The 18806-nt window shown below is 36.1% G+C and overlaps 2 protein-coding genes across 5 annotated transcripts in view; one reads left to right on the forward strand and one right to left on the reverse strand.

Moving 5' to 3' along the window:
• Syn (synapsin) overlaps positions 1–13981 on the forward strand; it is a 50334-nt gene extending 36353 nt beyond the window's left edge. For 3 of the 4 annotated variants that reach the window (XM_071781993.1, XM_071781994.1, XM_071781992.1), the window contains exons 7-10: positions 2281–2486; positions 2756–3020; positions 3088–3346; positions 4154–13981. In XM_071781993.1, coding sequence (XP_071638094.1) covers positions 2281–2486; positions 2756–3020; positions 3088–3346; positions 4154–4332 — 909 coding nt within the window. In that variant the 3' untranslated portion in view covers positions 4333–13981. Of the gene's footprint in view, positions 1–2280; positions 2487–2755; positions 3021–3087; positions 3347–3427; positions 3634–4153 lie in introns of those variants that run through there. The other variant, XM_071781995.1, reaches the window with a different exon arrangement.
• Positions 13982–14380: 399 nt separating this feature from the next.
• LOC139815228 (uncharacterized) lies at positions 14381–16177 on the reverse strand. The gene is made up of 2 exons (XM_071781996.1): positions 15103–16177; positions 14381–14522 (listed from the first exon to the last, which is right to left on the reverse strand). The coding sequence occupies exon 1, from the start codon at positions 16137–16139 to the stop codon at positions 15126–15128; it is 1014 nt and encodes a 337-aa protein (XP_071638097.1). The 5' UTR covers positions 16140–16177; the 3' UTR covers positions 14381–14522; positions 15103–15125.
• Positions 16178–18806: the final 2629 nt, after the last annotated feature.

An 18806-nucleotide genomic window follows, 5' to 3' on the forward strand; every position in this document is an offset into this window, starting at 1 on the left:
CTTACGCGCATTACATCTAAGCTTACTAAGTCCTGACTGTGAATACCGCTTATATTATCGACGTCCACTGCTCTATCTCTCTCGTTCTCCGTCGCTACAGCAAGAGAGCTTTTACCTACCGCACTCTACATCCGTTGCCTAGAGTCAAGCCCGCCGGCTTCAAGATCACTTCGTGATCTCCTCGCTGCAATAGTCGCCACCTTCGATCAGACATCTTTGCATTTACTTCTTATCCTTTCTTTATCTTCGATTATTTTTGAAATCGAAATATTCGCATATACATTTCGCCATCTAATATTCACTCATCAATATCCCATGCCGCTAATCACAATTAATTTTTTTTTCCTTCGTGCACGCAGTTCTCTATCGATACTCTTTAGCTATTTTTGTCTATATAATAATATCGACATAGTGATAACAATATTTAAATAAATAACAACAATTATATATATTTTTAACCGTTCTAATATTCTTATAGCAAATCTCTTTCCATTTGTTTCTCGCAATCACACTTTTAGCCGTTTCATTTCAAACGTGTGCAGCGATATGCGTTTCAACCGGTGCTCAGAAAGCACTTCTTTAACACCCACATGCCGATACGAACACATGCGCTCTCACACGAGCAGATTGAGCACTCTCATATCACGTGCAATATTACATATATCGCCGGAGATTGGGTCCGGATACGGCCGTTCAACTAGCATGGGAGCAAGATACTAAACAGCCACTTCCTCTTTCATGTCCGTACCGCTTGTAAACAGATCGTTAATGGCGAGATACGCACTATTTTAGCAGAGATTCTGTTCTCGTAGTAGTAAAAAAATTATTGTTCACGCGAAATAGCACTCCGCAAGATGAGCCAAAATCAATAATTCGTTTTGGAATATCGAGTTTATGATTTAACCGTTATATTGCGCAAAACTGCGATGTATGCAATCACATAAGATATATCTAAATATAATCTGTAATCATATTTTTAAGGGAGACTTAAATGTAATTTATATTTTAGCTAGTAATATTTAATGTATACATATTTCAAGTTTAGTATAACTTGATATTTTTCATATATGTATAATATTATAAATTTTATTAATTATTATTATGCGTGTGTATTATTCATTATATTATTAATTTATTTATGTAATATTTGATTCAAATTTATGATAATATAAAATTTCTTTCGTTTACTATAAATTTAATAAAATTCATATATCTTTATACTTGATGTCAGTTTTTATTTTATGTATGATGATAATTCAACGAGCAATGGAGAAAATGATAATTAATTAGATACGTAAAGACTAATAGAAAGTACCTAAGATAGATTAATACGGAAAATACGGAGAATATAAACGAAGAATCTAATAAATATTATACGAATCTGATTTAACAAGCAATGTATGCACTTAAGTTGTCGCGTTTTATGTCTTTCTTCTATCACATGAAGAAATTCCATAGTTATCTATGCTAACGGGATACCCTGAGAAACGTGTCTCTCTTGCTTTTCAACTTCTTTACTAATTCGATTAATATAAATTAAAGTGAATATGATTAGCTTAATGTATTAAAACAATTAAAGAAAAAACTGAAGTAAAATGTTATTCTTGCATAATTATGTTAAATTTATGTAAAATAATATCATAAATGAGAACATAATTTTTCAAATTTTATGGCAAATAACATTATATGGTCAATACTAGATATTAAAGTAAATTATTCTACCATTATTCTAAATAAAAGAATATTGTATTATCGCGCGCGCGGGAAAATACTACAAAAACATTGCAGTACATCACTCATGAATTTTTATCTCGTGACGTTCTACAAATTGTACCACCACTTCAATTTGTTTTTCAGTTAATTTAATTTTATTTATATCTACAGATGTTAAATGACTAAGTAAAAAACTTTTTGAATATCGAAAATTTTAATGGAATGCACTAGAGAGCAATATGTATGAAATATAAATATATTTACAAATATGTTTTTGACGATTCTCTCTCTCTCAAATAGATTTATATCTATCAATATAACTTTTCATGTTAAAACACTGTCATTTGTAACGGAAAAAATATAATAGACAATATGTTCAGACTTCAGACAATAATTGAGATTTTGTTCAGGTTTTGAATTATGCATACAGCGAATTGCGGCAATATACATCACGTTGGTCAGAGATTACTAATCGAATGGTAGCAATTACGAGAGAGATGACAGAGGATGCTTGCACCCTAATTATTCCTTAACGACTCATGGAGCAATTATCTATTCCGATTGCAGGTGAGTGCATCTCGATATCCTGTCGTGGTGAAACTGGGCCACGCCCACAGCGGAACCGGCAAGGCCCGTGCGGAAACAAATCAGGAATTTCTAGATCTCGCTTCGTTGGCAGCTATGGCGAACACTTACTGCACGGCGGAACCCTACATCGACACCAAGTACGACGTGCACGTGCAGAAAATCGGGAACAATTACAAGGCTTTCATGTAAGTCATTGAAATACAAAGATAAGAGAGCATAACATTTTAAGTGTCAAAAACTGAAAACTAAACTCCGGAAAAAATTAAATAATCAGAGAAATTATTTTAAAACTCTTAAAAGAATTTAAAGAATAAGATAGCACGTTCTTTCAAATTTTTGGAGGTTTTCTCTACAAAGTTTTAATTAATAATAATAATTACAAAGAATTTAGCGACATTGTTTGTATATTAAATAATTAATAGTAATAATTGATCCTTGTAATATATTTCTATAGGCGAAAAAGCATAAGCGGCAATTGGAAATCGAACACCGGATCAGCTATGCTGGAACAGCTTTCCGTGAGCGAGCGACATCGCACATGGGTCGATCATGTGGCACAATTATTTGGAGGATTGGATATCTGCGCGATTGAATTGCTGGTGGGCAAGGACGGCCGGGAGCACATTATCGAGGTCAACGACAGCGCGTTATCCTTAATGGGTGACTCTCAGGAAGAGGATCGACGTCACATCGCGGATTTGGTCACCGCGAAGATGCAGGTGCGTGGAAATCGTGAGCGATTACGCGATTGGGATCTATCCATCAATTAAAATATCCGATCCGCAGGTTTACTGTCGACCTCCGAGCATGTTGACGAAGACCGCCTCGCGGGGTTCAATGTCGAGTTCTAGTCAGGTGGGCAGTCCGGTAGAAGATCGAACTGCACCTCCAACTGTACCTCCAACTGTACCCTTGGGATCCCACGGAAGTATAGGCTCTATGGCCAGTATAGGAAGCTTAGGTTCCGTAGGTTCTATCGTACCGATGACGAGCGATGTCACCGCCTCAGATAGTCATCATCAGTTGCAACGGCGTGATTCTCAAGGTATATACTTATATCTTTTTGCAACTTCTCAGAAATAATGTGAATGAAATGTTCGGATTCACAATATAAATTTGATGGAAGAAATGGAACTCGAATTGGCGCCCCTGATCTGTCGTGATTCGAAGTGGTCTCGAATCGATAGATTCAGCCTTCGCTAAAACGCTGTAGCGATTGTCTCCACTTCCTGATCTCTCAGGGAGAATCAGATGGGAATCGTGACTTCTGGCTATCGTGTGAAGCAATCTACGCACGTGAAAGAATATTGCTTGCCCTCCGAAATAGGCATCACAATAATCTAGGTGACATGTGTGATATGTCTAACTCGATGTAAATAGAAATAATAGCGAATTTAAATAGCTAATTACGAGTTAATTGTAATTGTAATGTAATCGAAATTGATATATTGCAACAAAATCTGATTAATTAAAAATATAAAAGTTTTCCAAATAGCACATTCGCGTTTATTCTATTTCATGAGAGAAGTGGTATAAAAGCAAAACTGTTAAAGATGAATATTATTAATAAACTATTATATGTGTTAAGATTTCGAATGCACAGCTCGAATATTTCTTATTTCAAAATCACATTAAAAATTGGAATGTTTATTCTGCGATTTTTAACCGGAAATACTGCGCATTAAGATACGTAATAAGATTGTATACCTCTAAATCAATCAATTGGAAAATATTTGTTTTGTTTTTTATATCCTTCACGTAAATATCAAATACTTTATTCTCTATCGAGTGCCGTTTTATATGTTAAGACACGTTTATTTGACATAAAATTTCATACTTTCAATTCTCGTAGCTTCTCAATCAAGCACGGTAAGCAGCGCGCCGTCCGTCGGGCGACGCACGGAAGAACCACCGATATCCAGAGTGCCGTTCCATCGACAAGGCAGCCAGTCGCAGGCCCAGGGTGAAGACACCGAGGACACGATGAAGAATCTGCGAAAGACATTTGCAGGCATCTTTGGGGACATGTAGGCCACAAGAATAGGCCGACGTAGCGAGAGTGTAGACGTCGGCCACTCTCGCGATGAGGTAGCTAATGATAATAAGCCGGCAACCTCATCGGCAACCTCGTCGGCAACCTCGTCGGCAATCTCATCGGCAACCTCGTCGGCAACAGTAAAACGAACTCACGAAATTCTCCGACGATCGCTAAGCATGTTCCACGACTGAAGCGCATCATGCTCGACGCGCCAATCATGCGGAAGTTGACGCGGAGCATGTAGATATCTATATATTTGCAGATTGTCATAGAAAACTCGCGAAACTGCATGCCACGCGAATGCACTAACTATTTAAGTTTAATAGAAAGTTATCGGAAAATGAAGGCTTTTCTTAATTAAAGTGTTAAAAGTACAAATAGATCGAATCACATGATTTAGGATGCTAAAGCAACTCTCTGGCGTACTTGCTTCAAATTCCTTTAAAGCCCTGGACCTGGGCTTGGTCTACTTGCATTTTTAGCGCTTCAATTATGAAATTCAATCGGAGGCAAAGCGGAGAACAAGCCGGTAATGATTATTAATCAGGAAAAAAACCTGAAAAACGAAGATTTTCTCTTTAAACAATTTAATAAGCTAACGCGTTATATAGTAGCGAGGTAGGTACTGTATATTGAAAACATCATGATCATGTGTATGTATACATTGGAGAGTAAAGTAGGTTCTATATAATCCGTGTACACTGCAGGCGAATGAAATAAAAGTTAGGCAAGTTCGGTCGAAGAAGATGGCAACTCATTTAATGTCAGCTTGATGTCAGTTGATTGCTACCGCGATATCCAGTGAAATGTTTGCGTCAACAATAAGCGCGCTTTCTCACTATATAAAAGCAGGAATCGCTCCGTAGGCCCCTGGCATCTCCTCAACCGGTTTTACTTCGAGCATCCACTTTTAGGCTTAACGTTCGGATCGTCGTGTGTCATATTGTCATTAAGGGAAAAGGCATTGCGAGATATAAATTAAGGCAGGCAATGGGCGTCTTTTGGGCGATCTCGCAGTGTTTGTAAAAATATTCGTACGCCTATGTCATTCGAGTTAATCGAAGACGATAAAAAAAGAGGAGATTCGGGCATTATTCTGAACATTTGGCTAACCGAGACTGCAAGCGGTCGTTTGGTTTCATCTAGGACTACAAAAGTCGGGAGGACGTATATGTAATTGTCTCTATTATTAAGCGCACAAGTAGTTGTTAAGATAACCAAGGGATGGGCGAAATTTTTTCGAAATCGCGAAACGTCGAGTTTTTCCAGATCCAAATCCAGATCCGCGAATTCTTTATCTGACGATAAAGAATATATCGATGAATCAATTCGCGGCACACTAATAAATTTTTAACGAGAATATCTAGCGTGTATAGATTTCCTAATAATGATAAAAATTTATCGCGCATCCTGAAAGTGGCGACATTTTCTTTTCCTAAATTTTCGCACGTCGCGGGTTGTCATTATAGGGCTGCACAGGGTGACCACGCCGTCGATGGAAAATTCATGAAAATTTGGTCGCTGGGTTTTTAGCAATAAGAAAACTCTATATAGGAAACATCCTATAAAGGATGTGGATGTTAACAAAGAGGGAACGAAAATAAACGGTCGAATAGATTGAAAATCCGGAATCGTATAAGCGATGGATCTTGGTGCGAGAAACGAAAATAAACGGTCGAATAGATCGAAAATCCGGAATCGTATAAGCGGTGGATCTTTGGCGCGAGGAAAGCAAACGGAATATCGAAATAGAATAGATTGAAAATCCGGCATGTGATTGTGCAACGCGAGACAGAATATTATCTCGATATTCTCGATACATAGATCTGCAAATATATACATATACGCATTTGTGTGTGTAAACAGGCTGAACGTAATACCGTCGAGGTATACCAGTTAAGCATAATTAAAACTATGCGGAGTACAGTACGAAGAAAAGGCAGTTTTCATTGAATGATCGCAGATTTATCTTAATAAAATAAGACTAAAGAAGAGATCACAAGAGAGACAATCGACCGTGGTTTCAGCTCTGAAGAGAGGATAGATTACGCAACATTACGCAATAATTATTGCGAATTGAAATTCTGCTGACGCAAGCAGTTGCCAAATGTGATAAAACATTTGAGAAATATTAATTAATATGTAATCAGTTGATAGAGATAAAAAGGAGGACGTAAATTTAAATGACTGACGAGGAGGGCGATTTATTTGAAAGTATAATCTTATTTGAAGCGCTGACGATATAAATCGATCAAGTCATTAGTTATGTAAAATAAATAAGTAAATAAATAAATAAATTTAAAGTTATTATTGTGTCATGATGAAAAGAAATTAAATACGATTAATATGAAATTTAACAGTGATAGAGCAGAAAAATTCATACGTAATCTGAAAATTCGCAATATAAAAAGTAAAATGTCTAAATTTTCTAAACAAAACTCTGGGTTTAAATTTTTCGAAATTAGACGGATTCTGTTTAGCTTTCGAAAGAACCCGTTTAGCGCCATCGATATTTTTTTTTATATTCTCAGCGCTTCATTTAGAAAACTCTATGTAACGAAAATCTGACATTACACGATTTCGTCGTATCTCTTTCGCGGTTTTCTAACTGCATAAGTAATAAGTAACTGACAGTTTGATTTTCATGTGCCTTGACACTAAAGTGTCCTTCGTATCACGTTTTTCATGATATCAGAAGACAATTGAAAAATGTAGAGGATAAAAATAATTTTCGGGAGACGTAAGTTACAATGACGTTGGTAAATTTCTGCGACAAGCAGAATGAAGTAGGTATTTTGAGCAGACATTGCACTTTACCACGTGATACTTTTGACTCGTTTGTACTTTTTATAAAGCTCGATCTCATTGCATTTGTACATTCGCTGAGACACACTGTTTCTTCATTGATGTTCACCGCGGCGGAGAAGTGTGCGTACCGTCCAAGCTTACATTCGTTACAACATGAACGCAGTATCGAGATGCAAGAACACGTTACATAAAAGTAAGTTCTTGTGTATATCATAATTTTCATCGGGATTCTAACAATCGCGATCCTAGAAATTTTCAATTCTGCAATACATAACGGTAGATTGTCTTCCATACGTTGCGAACCGAATTATTTCTGCAGCGAATCTCGTACAAGTGAAACAGATGTCTTAGCTCCTAACATTCTTCTTTTAAATAGTTTGACGTAGTTATATTTCTGTAAACATAATTGTGAATCCTTGGAAATATCTAAATGTAATTCGTACATTAGAAGTCTCTTTTTCATTTTTCTCGCACTGGAAAAATTATTTCGCGTTCAGCGAGTCTTGTGATTAGGAAAAAAAAAATTGCGCGATTAAGGGTCAAACAGGGACGCAAAGATTGCACGAAAGATTTAACAGTTTGACGCACACAAAACAGATGTTCAATTCCATTTTCAGAGCTGACGCCACGGTACGGAGAAGAGCAATCAAACAATCATAATCACGTCACTGCGCGGAGGTCAATCGATCAGCGCTAAATGCGTATAGACGCGGTTACAGGTTGAAGAATATCTCAGGGGTGCGAGTCTAGGCACTAGATAAAAAGTAGGAGCTAGATGCGGCAGCGTATGATTATGCGATGCAGCCTAGTCAAATCACTGATGCCGATTGCAATTGATGGCAGAACGGATAGAGTTAGGGTTCGCTTGTTCGGAGAAATCCTTGTAACTGTGATCTTCGGGATTGTCTGTAGGAAGGAGAATTTTGCGTCCGTATTTCGTTCGGCTGATCGCTTTTCTTAGTAAATTTTTATACGCATAATTAATGAGTCTCTTCAATTATTTTCAATGTTTTTCGATCTTCGAAAATCTTATTTCGCAGCGTTGAAAGATCTTGAAGAAAATTTTCAAAGACTTGTCAGATGCTATACCACTATATTTAAACATCAGTCATTATCAAGTCTTAGATAAAGTTTAGAAAAAATTATAATTATGTGATATATTTTCATAAAAATGAAAATATATTGTTTGATCAGTAGCGTTTGCTAATACTGATAGCTCAATTATTAAAAATATTTTAGTAACTTAATTATATTAAATTAATTTAAAGCAAATTTTTTTATTTGCAACATATCATTTGATATTACGCTTAAATATAAATACAAAACTGTAAACTCAATATGCAACTGTCGCAAAACGATCGTTCGAACAATTGCAACGTTGATCTTGATTAAATAGCGATACAGCGTCGTGCATTTTGTTGCTTGGATCATAACTTATCAGAGCGTTATATACAGTGGCGTTTAGTTACGGTGACCGTGTGGTGTCGTGAGCAGCAGTATTTTCATTTTCATTTCGAATGCACCGATTGCACCGTAGTTCAAGTAATAACGCACCAGCAATATCCGTAGATTAGCACGGTAACCATCTTCAACTCTTTAGGATACTCCTCGTGTAGCTGTGTATACGTGACCACAGTACGAACAGTGAAAATACCGATAATAAATAGCGTTTTCCATCACTGCGAGCATAAAGTCGGTCTCATTGATCTCGCGTTACAATATATATGTGTGTGTGCATATACAGCACGCATACTATACTTCATATAAAATCGCCTTAATGGGAATTCACCGTAATTTAATTTCTAATCATCTTTCAGAGATGGCATTTATCTACGTTTGACGTCATTTCTGTTTTTAGGATCGCAAGTCCTAAAAGTATTGTGACTATATCAGAACCTGTTAGATAACGCGAGATCCTTCGTTTAACCTGCGAGATTTATAAAAATACTATTACGAAGTAATTCGTATTGTAAGTGTAACGATAAACGGAGGACGTCACTATACCGATACTGTAGTAAATTAGAGATTTCCATAATATCGATCGTTGTGAATATAACGAGATGCAATTATGGACGATTTAGCATCGCAAATCGTTCGCAATTGCAAGCCCATGTTCCCTCTTTCGTCCAAGAGGGAGCGCGAGCTTACTGAAAAAGCAGAAACAAGTTTCGTAATAGTGTAATCTCCATATACTCTCGACGATTACTTTGATTATCGCGAGAGGATCGGGCAATAAGTTATGGATTCGCGCATGTTTCATGCCTTTAGATTACGCTCATATATATACATATATATCCTTCACTGTGCTTTCTGAGCATTCGTCACTGTACATCGAGGAGAAATCTCTTACGTACATATCATCTTGGTGGTACAATCGCTGAGCTTCAGTGCCTCCTTTCTTTCTCTTCCGTTTGCTTTAGATCAAAGATCAACAGTAGTGGCATGGGGTCGTTACAATACCTAGCATTATCCTCTTTACTCTTTCTCTTCTATAACAAAAGTGATAGAATAGTTAGATATATATTAAATCTATACGTGTGTTATTACGAATTACACAACATGTGGTGTCTTAAGATTAACAAAAATGTCTCTGCTAATTGTCTGCTAATTGTTAAGATCGTTCTTATAACGTTAATTAGAAAGCTACTTCAACTGACGTTTATGAGAACTGGTTCTCATACTAATGTCGCACAAGACTCTATGCAACTACTGCACAGTTAAAATTTAAAATTAAGCAATCGGATTGTTACATTTCGAAAACGCGAAAATCTCGACATAGAAGAAATAGAGAAGTTGTGTTATCTTCTTGAATTTGGTAGCATTACGTAGCTATTTTCCGGAACGTACTCGATAAACGATTAATCATGGCCGCGCAAAACACCAAAATTTTTAACTTTATAAGTGATTGACAACGAAAACGGCAAGAAGCGCATTTTCAGCGGTTGTACGCTTTTATTTCGCATCTGCAGAGCTGTGGTAGGCCAATAGGATAAAGTACGCATCATCGATTTACCCCCGATTACACGACGGGCTCGTCTCTCGATAATACTCAATGCGTATTTCTGTGTGTAACGAATTTAATGTTAAAGTCGGATGGTAACTCGAGGCGCGAAAAGTGATGATAATAGCGACCAAGTAATAGGCGTGTACATAGGCGCGACGAATATATATACATCGCAGCCTAGTACTGTGCGTTACCTCCTTGATTTCAATGCGTGCTAGCCCAGTATGTAGTGACGAGTTCTACAAGTATGACGACATCCAATCACATACATCGTACACATACACACATACACAAAAAAAATTTAATCGTATCGTAACGCTATATAAGTAACATTACTGTACGGTATAATGTCAATGTTATTTAATCCGTTATCATTAATAGTCATTATTGTTAAGAGACCTGAAGGCCAAACTTCAGGAGGCCGTGACTCGACCTCGAGCAGCAGTGCCATTAATGAGCATTTATGAGATGACAATGATAATTAAAGTTAGCCTATCGTACCAGTAGCCCTATTCTGTAACTCTAACGACAATATCGTTATCGTTGTATTGTCGTTGCGCAGCTTTTTTGTCTCATGTAGTCTACCTGCGCAACGACAACACGACAATAACGACACTGCCGTTAAGAGTTACAGAATCAGGATACAGAGTACAGAAAAGCAAAATATATTAAGGATATTTATCGCTCTAAGATTTCAGAAGGATTTCCACACAGGTCTAACTAATTCATGTAGATTCGTTAGGGATCGTAAAAATTAACATAATCGACGTTGATTATGCATAGAGCGTTGGATTATGCAAAATATAATACACGTATAATCCAAAACAGATACGTAGATTAGTAGACACTCGACGAAAGGGCGGCCATGCTCGTCGCGCTTTCTCGAGCGAAACGCTTGCCGGATATACCGAACACGTTGATCATGCTCCCAAAGAGAGGAAGGGAGAATCGAAATGTGACGCTTCGATGACCACGAACGGACCACCCACGCGGGAGAAAGGGTTGAATCGAGGTCCATGATCGACTCGTTGGCCGCCACGTGCTCGAAAACCGCCGTGACTTTCGAATTGGCTGACATTCACGCGGCGGCCGACGTTTCGACGAACCTTGAATCGAGGCTGAATACCAACGGTGATGACTTCTGACATTACTGCGTGCGAAGTGCGTGCGATTCAATCGTCGTGAGAAAAAAAAAGAAATGATAGAGTTGTAATGGATGATGAGTACGAGCGGATGATTCGTTACGGATTGCGGTGATCTCGAGCGTAATAGAAGATAAATGCAAGGTGTGGCTGTTCTGAGGGTCCGAATGAATGGCGGCCTTTTTGATATCTGTTCCAATTACAGAACTTTAATATGCTTGTATTTATTAAATATCATTTTGAAATAGATTCGATAACGTCGCTGTTATTTTAGATTTTATGGTTTACTGCAACTTGCATACTTTCCATCAAACGGATTAGATTTAATTGCATCGAAGGTCAGTTAGGTAATTTAAAAAAATAAAAGATAAATATCTTTACATAATTTATCCGAAATTCAGATTAATGAATTCCCATCTTATGAAATAGTAAGATTTGATCGGACTTCTCATTTGATAATTTCCGCGATGATTAATTTGGAATAAAAGATTGAAAAGTTAACTGCGACTACGAAGGTCAGCTCCCTGATCTCAAGAGCAAGATCAATGTATGTAAGAAAATTTAGATCGGTAAGAGTGTAGTCTAAGAGAGAGGAATCGCGAACGACGCGGCGCGTTTCCTTTTAACGATAAACTTATAACGGCACTTGAGTTCATAAGCGTAGTTTTAGTAGTTCACTAAGAGGACAACGAATCAACAGCGCGAATGCGTGTCCTGAACGGTGGAAACGGGTGGAAACGAACGGAATAGAAGAAAGAAATCGTAAGACGGATTATATAGAGCAACGTCCGTGTAGTACGTCGCGCGCGCCCGTAGATTAGCGCGCGTTAAAATTATCTTATAGTACGATGAAAATCTGTATAAGTAAGTAGCTTTGCCCCGCTAAACGCGATGGGGAAGGAATTAGATCACACACATAAAATGCGAGTTCTATCTGTCATCATTAATTACTAAGGATTATTATCAGAGTTTGACGAAGCTCTAAGATAAAACGAGTAAAATGTAAGAATACAAATTTATAGCCTCTAGTGAGTACGCAAAGAAGTGTAGTACAATATTAACGAGAACGTGTATAAAAATATATAAAGAGTATATAAATATATATAAATATATATAAATATATAAAGACAAATATATATATAAATGCAAACGCATATATAAATACAAATATGTAATTATTCCTATGATATGCAACGTTAATAGTTAGGTGCACGTCGAGATGATCGTTGCGATATCGTGTATTTATCGCTCGATCAAAGATTGATGGCGGAAATATCATCACTTAAATATCTTGAAAATGTGAAGCGTGAATCAGTTACGCCGATAAAAATTTAAATATACTATTCGTTTGAAAATTCGATCGATTTAAGCAACTTCTATTAGCGAAAGAGCGAAAAGTGCGATGAGCAGCGAGCATCAACGTTCAGTGATCGTCAAGATCTTTTTCGCAATACGAGATAAAATGTAGAAGTAGAGAGTAGATCATTTTCGGGACGAGATACCTCAGTCGAAGCATGCTGTTTTTCGCCTAACATATGCTATATTATACTATATAAAAACGGCGTTTGATGTGAAACATCCGATAAATATCGAAGATCAATTGGGTGAAATTGTCGACTTAATTTTGAATTTGGAAGGGCATTGGACTCGTTGTTTTTTGGCGCACTGTATCCATATCTGCGCCTTTTTGTAAAACTTTTGTATTGGTATTTTATATATTATGATAAAAATACGAGAAATTTGTATCGTTAAAGTGAAACGCAATATATCCATTAAGATTTCTCGATTGTTAATCACGACTGTGAAATGGTAATCCATTGCGGCAAGTATTTTTATTTATCATTCATATATAATATTTTTTCAAGAACAACGATTTAATGATACAAATATGGATGAAAACTATGATGAGATTTTTTGTAATATTAAAAAAAAAAAACGTTTTATCTATTTCTATATGGTTGACGTATACGGTAACAGTTTCTTAGAATATTCAACGTTTCGATGTGGTTCGTAATTAACCAAACAGAAATATTAATATAATAGAACAATAGCAATTAACGCGTCGCAGTTTTTCTGAATAGCAAAAAAGAAAAAAAAACATGAGTGTATAAACCATTACTCACCCCCCTTGTTGTCATAACAGGTTATGAAACGATTCCAATATTTCCTAGTCATTATGGTTGTTGTGATAAATCTTACTCTTAAATGTGTTAATACAATAGATCGCGACTAATAAATGTCCATTATGTTATATATACATAAATATATATTATATGCGTTACGTTGCCATTGGAGTTACCATTACTAATATATTACCACAATTAATGTAAAATACTCGTGTAGTAATTAATGCGAGTATCGAAGGATTCTAAAATACCGAAATGTTACAAATATTTATGTGTAATCGTCATGACACTGTGTACGCGCAATGTTTTTTCCAACTTATGATTATTAGACAATATGTATAGATGAATCGTTTCGATAATGGAATAAAGAGTAAACGAAACGATATATTAATCATCAATATTATGCAGCAATGGTCACAAGCGAAACATCCATAATATGCATTAGATACGGGGCGTTGTGTATTTCGAAGACGCCCCGATGTAGAACCTGTTACATTATTATGTTTAACGCAATACGTAAGCTGAACTGTAATAATAAAAACATATATAAGCGTAAAAATCACGTACACGCGTTGTCATTTTCCTTTTACATCCCAATGTATCTTTATCAACGTCATATCTCCGTAACATACAAAACATCTAAAGAATTTAAAGAAGTTACATATGAAAATAAACTTTGACTGTTGAGCATCAATTTTTATTTTCAAATATATGTCTAAAAAGAGCGATTAAACATGTTAATTAATAATTTTTAAAAATAATATAAAGAGAGAGAATAGTGCACACATAGAGAAAACACGAAAATATTGATTAATATTTAAATCATACATTATATATATTATCATTATTATCAACTTATTAAAGATGTCAAGCAAGCGAGTTTACATGACGTAAAATTTAAAGCAACGATTTGTCGAGTTCTGTGTTGAGAGAACAATTCCTGTACATCCCCGCGCGATTGAGCTCGGCGCTGAAAAAATTGTTTCGGGGATAATAAGACGTCGGCACTGTATGAATTGTCGGCGCGTACCAGCCATAATCCATAGAAGTTTTCCAATAGCAAGGATGAGGAGGATTGTCTTGACCGTAACCTTTAAAAATTTCTGAAAAAATTTAAAAAATCGTTAATAATTAATAATAAACGCAGACTAAGATAATACATCATAATATTTGCCTGCGTACATATGTAAAGGAAAAAATAGCTCTTTATCAAATATAAATTATTATTCCTGTAAATTGTGATCAAGAATCATTATGTCAATATATCTTCGAGCATCTATTAAATCTTTATAGATCTCTAGAGACTAAAACTTATGTGTATATGATTGTTAATACTAGTTCGCCAAACTCCGGTCCAGTGGAACGTTTTTCGGTTTTCTATAGCTTTCACATAATAACATAATTTTGTAGTTTTGTTATAAAAACTTCAGTTTAAATTTAAATCGTTTTCTTGACCTGATATTACTATAAACATCTTATTCAGAGTCTGTATTTTCAATTTCTACATGCTTAAAAATATTAATTAGAATAAAAATGGCAATGCGACAAAATCTCACGGACTAGAGTGTGGCGAATTAAGGACTCAAAAATAAGTGTGGCTAGCTAGGGTATTTATATCTATAATCTAAATTATTTTCGGTTTTCTCGAACGCATGTTCGTGAATACAAAAATATCTCGCTTACGAGCTCCAGCCGGTTCCTGGAATCTATGAATCAATCTCTGTACAGTCGTACGGTAACTGGTACGCCACGCTAATGCACTGATATCGACCATAAATTTTTCTGAAGTCGCCCACTAACGAGCCACGTATTCTGAAGCCGGGATCCACAGTTATGTTCTTCATTCTCGCGAATGCCGCCATGTCGACGTAACGGAGGTCGTTGTTGTTCAAGAAGAGGAATAGCAAATTGTCGAGACCTTGGAAGGCGTCGGACTTTAGCACTGTCAACTGATTGCCGTTCAGCCAGAGCGAGTTCAACGATTTCATGTGCCGAAAGACATTGGCGGGAATTGCCCTCAGTCGATTCTTGCCCAAGTCAAGCTCGTTTATCTCGCTGAGACCACGGAACACGTCGGGGTGCAAGGTTGAGATCTTGTTGCGCGACAGATAGAGAAGGTCTATATGAGATAGTCCATTGAACGCGCCGATCGGTATCTCCGGTATGTCGTTCGAGTCCAGGACCAGGGTTTCCAGTTGTCTGAGTCCCTTGAACATGTTCCGCCTCAACGCGAGCTGGTTGTGGGTGATATAGAGCTCGTGCAACTCCGAAAGACCCCTCCACACGCCGGGTCGCAAGTCCGAGAGATTATTGTGATCCAGCAACAGAGTCTCCAGATCGCTCAAACTTGCGAAAGCACCATCTTCTACATTGGTGATTGTATTATTCCTCAGGTCCAAATAAGTGAGCTGATTCAGAGTGTCGAAGTAATGCCGGCCGATACTCGATAGTCGATTGTCGCGTACATAGAGAGCGGACGAGTTGCTGACCTCGGTGAAGGCGTTCCTGGTGATGTTAATGATCTCGAGATTCTCCAGATGTAGCTCGATATCCTCGATCGTCTGAACAGCGTTGACGTCCTCAAAAGCAACACTGTGAAGAAAACCGCCATTCTCCAAACAGACATACAGGTGGTTGTAAACCTGACAGTCGGCGTCCTCCGTGAAAACATCCACGACGTTGGCCGATAAGAGAAAATAAATGAGAAGGAGGAAGCACATGGTGTGCTCGGAGGCTGATTGTGCACTAACCTCGTATGTACCGGGGGTTTCTTCGCGTACATAACGTTTGCGAATATATATATATATCAGCGATAAGTTATTACACGCACATCTACCATATAATCTATCCCGCATTATCTTGGACTTCATAATTAATTTATAAATTATAGGAGCCTCGCATAATGATAGATAACATTATCTTTTAATATTATAGTTAATTATGCGAAAAAGCTTTATTCAATTAATCTCCGACTAAACTTCGACAACGCAAGTAGAATTTAAATGGCTCTTTGAAATTACATATCAACAATAATTAACACCCATTAGTACGTGTAATAAATAAAATAAATTAATATAAATTTCTCGCATTGTTTGCAAGACCGGTATTCTTTGTAATTGTAAAATTATAGACGTGAGAGTAAACATATTATGAGTGTGCATTTCTATATTTTCATTTATTTATATATTTTCTATAAATTACTGAGAATAATAATAATAATATTTTTATCAAACAACACAATAAATTTATCGCATCGTAAGTTTAATAATAAAAATTATGTTGCACAACAATTTCAGTAGATATGCTCCTCCAGAAAATTTCCGATGCAATAAATTAATATTTAGAAAACGTTCATCTTCTATGCTCTGCAATACGAGCCCAATATATCTGCATACCGGAAAACGACGAAGAATTATCGGTGACGAATAACAAGACCGTATCAGGATCTCACACTTTATACAACGTGCAGCGATAAAAGATTCAGGCGCCGCTCCGTCCACATACATTAACTTTGTGTACGAGTTACTTGCAAAAGATTCATTGGGAAATACATAAAAATGCTCATGGGCTGATAAGATTCGACGAGTGCAGTGATCGGCTGCGCCGGCTTATTAATAGCCGAACATTATCGTGCTAGCTTCTGAACCAGAGAACACATAATCAAACAACATATTATCTCGTATGAAAAAAACTCTCGTACCTGCAACTAATTTTATCCATTATTTGCATTAAAAACAATCTTGCCGTCGGTGATTTCCATGATACTTCCTATATACATTTATTTCATAAAATTTTAACTAAATTATTTTCGCGTTTATATTACATTACATATTTTAATTCATTTACCGTATTTATGCGTAGCTTTTTTATTCTTTCATGTTTATACGTATAGGTATAATGCAGAGAACTTTGAAAATGCAGCGAGATATGTCTAAATGAATAGCGCGTGAGAGGAATATCCGATTACGTAGCAATTTAATTGAAAAAAGAGCCAGTGGCATTGTATTACGCAGTTGAATTTGCAATATTGAGTTTGAGAGCAGTAAATACGTAGATTGCATTGAATTGCGTCCGAGAAAAACGAAATTCACTTGTTTCTACACATTGCATGTTGAACGATTTCCAATTACCTCGATTTACCAGAGAATTTAACTTGAGATGGAATGTTATTTTACAATATCAATATCCTATCTTCTGGAAAACTTACTTGGATACATAAATCTTGATGGAAGATTGTAGGTTCGGTAAACCTCGTTTGTACGCGGACCAAGCGCGGATGATTTCTCGTCTTGGTAATCCGAAAGTTTTTCGTCAACACAAGAGCACGGTATATCGACCATTTCTCTACTAGATAAATTTAATATGGTAATTTAAATCTTTTTAATTACTCCTCAATAATTAGTAAGACGCTATGCGTTTGAATTCACTTCTAGAAGATAGCCATGATTATTTGGTTGCTGTAGAAACGATACTAGCATATATGCGATCGATTAAACACGAATGTATATACGAAAGTATAGCATACAAAAGTATATAACTCTTAATATAACTAATTGTAAATATGTGTATATACACTGAGATAATTTACAAGTTTTTACCTATCTATATTATTTAAATTTTGTAAATCATTTTATATTTCAATCGTATAATTAGCCAACAACGCAGATTGCGAATTATTGTCGTGATAAATTGATAGGATTTCATATATAATAATGATTATTATTAACTATTCACGTTCTGTCTAATAAATTAAAGCTAGATAATATACATATGCTCTAACGCTTATATTAACTTTCTACGATGTATAATCATGGATGCATATGCTAATAATTCGCATCCAGTGCATTATTTAATTAATTGTAGTAGATTATAATCCAAACATGTGCAAAATAATAAATAGTTTATTGGAAGATCTTTCGTATAAATATCTCTATCTACAATAAATATATAATGCAATATAATTATAAAGAATGATTAACGCTTGTGCTGTTTAACAATTATATAACTTTGTAAATTAATAAATTAAATTTATATAAAATTCATATCGATTTGTTATGCGTTCCATAATAATTCTGTAATAATTTTTTGTGCATTCTGTAATAATTACAAAGTTTTTTATGCAATGCGGCAAACATATTCCCATTTGCAGCAAAGTTTCAAGTACGGAAATGGAAATTTATGCACATGTTACAGGCAAAGATACGGGCCCCCTCTAACAGTTCTCTGATTAGGGTCAACAGACTTACCAGGTGAATGACTATAAGGCAACCGGACTGTATTTAGCATTTAAACAAAGTTTGCACTATATATTGTGCCAGTTATATTATCGTATCCGTTGATAATAGAAATGGTCTGTCTGACCATTTGGAGGACAACGGTGGTGAAAT

Source organism: Temnothorax longispinosus, chromosome 6, assembly GCF_030848805.1.
Source record: "Temnothorax longispinosus isolate EJ_2023e chromosome 6, Tlon_JGU_v1, whole genome shotgun sequence".
NCBI lineage: Eukaryota > Metazoa > Arthropoda > Insecta > Hymenoptera > Formicidae > Temnothorax > Temnothorax longispinosus.